At 36.8% G+C, this 5,030-nt stretch overlaps 1 protein-coding gene across 1 annotated transcript; it reads left to right on the forward strand.

Moving 5' to 3' along the window:
• The first annotated feature begins 382 nt into the window (after positions 1-382).
• LOC120770668 (ATP-dependent DNA helicase PIF1-like) lies at positions 383-1,198 on the forward strand. Its single transcript, XM_040098257.1, has one exon. The coding sequence runs from the start codon at positions 383-385 to the stop codon at positions 1,196-1,198; it is 816 nt and encodes a 271-aa protein (XP_039954191.1).
• The last annotated feature ends 3,832 nt before the right edge of the window (positions 1,199-5,030 follow it).

Raw genomic sequence — 5,030 nt, forward strand, 5'->3', positions numbered from 1 at the left:
CCCAATGTTCGACTCATTTGATCAAGAATTGAGACGCGAAGCCCAATACGATTCCGAAACATTACGAGAAATGGTTGATAGAACAGTTCCCCTTTTAAATCAACAACAAAAATATGCTTACGATACGCTCATGAAAGTAGTGAACGATGGAACTGGCGGATTTTATTTTTTAGATGCTCCCGGTGGAACTGGGAAAACTTTTTTGTTATCATTGATTTTGGCAACAATTCGGTCGCAAAATGGAATTGCACTAGCCCTAGCTTCATCAGGTATTGCAGCTACATTGTTGGAAGGCGGTCGAACAGCTCATTCAGCTCTCAAGCTGCCGTTAAACCTTCAAATTAATGAAACTCCAACTTGCAACCTTTCGAGGAATTCTGCGATGGCCAAAGTGCTGCAGCAAACAAGACTGATCATTTGGGATGAATGTACGATGGCACACAAAAAATCTTTGGAGGCATTAGATCGCTCGATGCAAGATTTACGAAATAACAAAAACCGGTTTGGTGGTGCAATGATACTATTGGCAGGTGATTTTCGACAAATATTGCCAGTTGTTCCACGCTCAACGCCAGCTGATGAACTGAATGCCTGTTTGAAGTCGTCCATTTTATGGAAATACATTAAAACACTTAAATTAAGTATAAACATGAGAGTCGAATTACAGGAAGACCAGTCTGAAGAAGTGTTTTCCAAACAACTGCTCGATATTGGTAATGGTATTATTGCTGTTGATACATCATCTGGATACATTACATTCCCTACCAATTTTTGTAACTTTTGTGAATCAAAGACCGAACTCATGGAGATGGTTTTCCCAAACATTGCTCAAAATTACGTAAATCACATTTGGTTAAGCGAACGTGTTATATTGGCCGCAAAAAATGTTGATGTGAATGAAATGAATTTTCATATTCAAGAGAAAATAGCTGGCGAATGGAAGAATTACAAATCAGTTGATTCCATTACTAATGAAGATAAAGTTGTCAATTATCCAACAGAATTTTTTAATTCGCTGGAATTGCCCGGATTACCACCTTTTAATCTGAAATTAAAAATCGGATCAGTAATTATTATGTTACGGAACATAAACCCGCCACGTCTGTGTAATGGTACCTGGCTCGGGGTGTTGAAATTATTGAACAACGTTATCGAAGCCACAATTTTGAAAGGGAAGTACAAAGGCGAAGATTTTTAATCCCACGCATCCCTATGATATCGAACGACATACCGTTCAGCTTTAAACGTTTACAGTTTCCAGTGCGGCTTGCATTTGCAATGTCAATAAATAAATCGCAAGGGCAGTCACTAAATGTATGTGGCATCGACCTAGAAAATCCATGTTTTGCACATGGCCAATTATATGTCGCCAGTTCCCGTGTCGGAAAACCATCAACTTTATTTATTTATGCGCCAGAACATGAAACTAAAAATATAGTTTATCAAAACGCATTAGAATAGAGAGAAGCAGTGAAGGGTATAGAGGCTATTAGTTGCTTTCTAGAGCGCGCGTACGGTATGTACAATTTTAGAAGCAAGCCAGCAAAATATGTACGATGCGGTGCAAATGAAGTTCGCACACTTTTCGGGAAGATAATTTCGACATATCAACCTTCAAATCCGCTTCAATTATGGTATACGAACAAAAATTACATTGACGAAGACATTTTACATCGTCTGCGCTAAGAATTGCAAATGAGTCAATTCTGCTTGATACTTCCGGTGGTTTAATATCAATTCCATCTGCCGTTTATCAATTCATGAAAGATAAACTCATAAAGAATATTCGGACATTGGCCAAATTATCGTAACTACGATTTCTTGAGTGCACGCATAATTTTAGCTGCCAAAAATACCGATGTTGTTGACTTAAACTGGAAGATTTAAAGTCAAATTCCGGGAGACTTGCGCTCATACAAATCGATCGATCGTCTTGACAATGAGACGAAGCCGCGAATTATCAAGTGGAATTTCTAAGTGCTTTGGAGAGGCTTGGTATGACACCGCATTATTTGCGTCTCAAAGTTGGATCTGTCGTTATTATGTTTCGCAATCTTCAAGCACCGAAACTGTGTAATGCAACCCGACTGATTGTAACGTAGCTATCTTATAGAATGGGGCAGAATGCTTGACTCTACGAATTCCTCTGAGCTCCAACGATTTGCCATTTCAGTTCAAACCTTTTCAGTTTTCAAAGAGTTCTACAATTTTCCATGTCAGTTTCAACGCATTCCGTTTCCAGTGAAAATTTCATTTGAGATGAGAATCAATAGGACACAAGGATAGTCGCTAGAAGTGTGTGGCATAAATTTAGAAATGCCATGTTTTTCACACGGCCAAATATACGTGACGTGCTCATGAGTTGGAAAACCATCTTCTCTGTACATTTACGCACCGAAACAGAAACCAAAAAATATTGTTTATCAAGTTTCGTTACATTGAAGAAATTTGGAAAAATCGAAAATAAATGATTTTCAACACATTATAAATTCAACTTTCTTTTCATTTCAAAACACATAATTTCAGGCAGGACAACGGCTGCCGGGTCAGCTAGTCTTATATATAAAAATGAAACCGTTTTCGTTGTCACGGCATCACGCGTGAATGGCTGAACCGATTTGGCTGATTTTTTTTTTGTTGTATTTGTTATTATTAGGAGAAGGTTCTTATGTAAGAAAAAATTACGAAAGTTGCCGGAAAACCCCTAAAACAGCCCTTTTCTTTTTCCCATACAAATGCTTTATTTTGTATATACATACATACATACATATGTAAGTAAAAATGATTGTTTGTTTGTTAGTAACGCTAACGCTCGAGAACGGCGGAACCAATCTTCATGAAATCAGAAGTTGTTCGCTGTGGATCTGGAAAGGGTTAGATATAAAAAAAAACCATATACTTTTCATAAGGAAAAGTCGAAAAATTGGATATTTCCAAAAAGTGACTTTTCATACAATTCTTTTTTGTTTTGTTTGTCAATATTTTGATTTGTAAATTATTTGAATAGTTCAATCAATCGGTCGCTTGCTTTTTTATTCCGGCTATTTAAAAGAAAAATTATTGAAAATTATTCAGTGAAAAATTTATGTGTGTTTCAAACGAAGTGATCAATTACAGATTGAAATTTGTTACCAACCAACGAAGACATCGCGCTAATATCGGTCGGCGTTCTTTTTGTCATCAACGTATGGCAGCCCAAGACACATGAACTACATGAGACTCCCAGGATGTGATGACATATGTGTGGAATTAAGTCATCAAGACTTTTCAAACAGGGATGGACTTTATCTTGACGCAACGTATATATATACAAGTATGGTGCAGTCATATGCTGGATGTACTCTGTTGAGTTGCAAAAAAGAGGTTTGCGGCACGCACACATTCTTATTTGAATGGTGGATGGTGGTTACACCAGATCAAATTGATGAAATCATTTCTGCGGAAATTCCTTATGCAGAGAAAGATCCATTATTCTACGAAGTGATGAAAACCAATATGGTTCATGGACCTTGCGGACACCACAATCCCACTTGCAATAAATGCACGAAACACTATCCACGTGCTTTTCTTTCGGAAACGCAAACTGGAAATGATGGATATCCACTCCATCGTCGTAGCTCATCAGACGACAATGGCAGGACATTTACCATTCAACTTAGAGTAGTGAATATCGAAGTCGACAACATATGGATCGTACCATATTCGCCACTATTGTCTAATTCACATTCAAAACTCATGCCAATGTTTGATATTGTAGTTTGGTGAAATCGACTTTTCCGACTGTTGTGCGTTTCGCAGTCCATTTGGAGAATGGCTAAAGAGTGTTTTTCAACCCAGATAATACAGTACGCCAGCGGAAACACTTCCAAGAACAAAATTTACATTGACGAGTTTTTTCTCAACTGGCGTCAGTGATTCGTTTGTGAGAACATTGCTCTATTTGGAAACGCCTTGATATTATGCATGGAATGCATCGCCGAAGAAATAGGTACGCAGAAAGCAAGGCCAACCAATAGATTAACATCCAGGTGTGTTCTCAACTAATTCCTTAGAACGAATTTACATAATCCACCCGAAAAACTACGATTGCTAATACCTTCGGTTGCTATTAATAAATGTACGTCGTTCAGTTTGATTTGAGTCATTGCGCATACTTTTCGCGATGGTCATTTCGACATATGTATCAGCCTTCAAATCCGCGTCAATTATGGAACACGAACAAAAGTACATTGCCGAAGACATTTTACATCGTATTCGTTAAGAATTGGAAATAGGCAAATTTCGGTTCCAGTGGTTTGATATCAATTCCACCTCCCTTTTGTCAATTCACTTCAACGAAATATGAACTCATCACGAATGTTTATGCCAAATTGGCCAAATTATCGTAACTACGATTGCATGGGTGCGCGCACAATTATACGTGGCGTTTTCCCGAGTTGGAAAACCATCTTCTCTGTACATTTACGCACCGGAATAGAAACCAAAAAATGTTGCTTATCAAACTGCGTTACATTGAAAAAAATTAAGAAAAATCGAAAATAAATGATTTCTAACACAACGTAAATTCAACTTTTTTTTTCATATCAAAACACATAATTTCACGCAGGACAACGCATGCATTGTCACGGCATCACGCGTGAGTGGCTGAACCGATTTGGCTGATTTTTTTTTTGTAGTTTTCTAATACTCTGTTCAAGGTTCTTATGGAAAAAAATATTAAGAAATATTATACATTTCACTTTGCATATTTTAAAAAACGCGCGTAACGAATGTAAACGTAATTCAATTTAAATGTCAACGTCATTCAATTAAAAAAAAAATTGTGGTAATCTGTTTTCATGTAAATTTTATTAAGTCTTTGATAAAGTTCGTTTTGTTTTAAAGACTAAGAAGTTTTTTGTTTGCTAATAAGTTTTTATTAATCACGGTAAGTTAAATTCACCTTATATCGATTTTTGGTAACTTTTGCTGACTACACCATACTACAATTTGGTATACATGGTTAAACAGAAAAAATATGAGATCATTTT

This window comes from Bactrocera tryoni, chromosome 3 (assembly GCF_016617805.1).
Source record: "Bactrocera tryoni isolate S06 chromosome 3, CSIRO_BtryS06_freeze2, whole genome shotgun sequence".
NCBI classification, from domain to species: Eukaryota; Metazoa; Arthropoda; class Insecta; order Diptera; family Tephritidae; genus Bactrocera; species Bactrocera tryoni.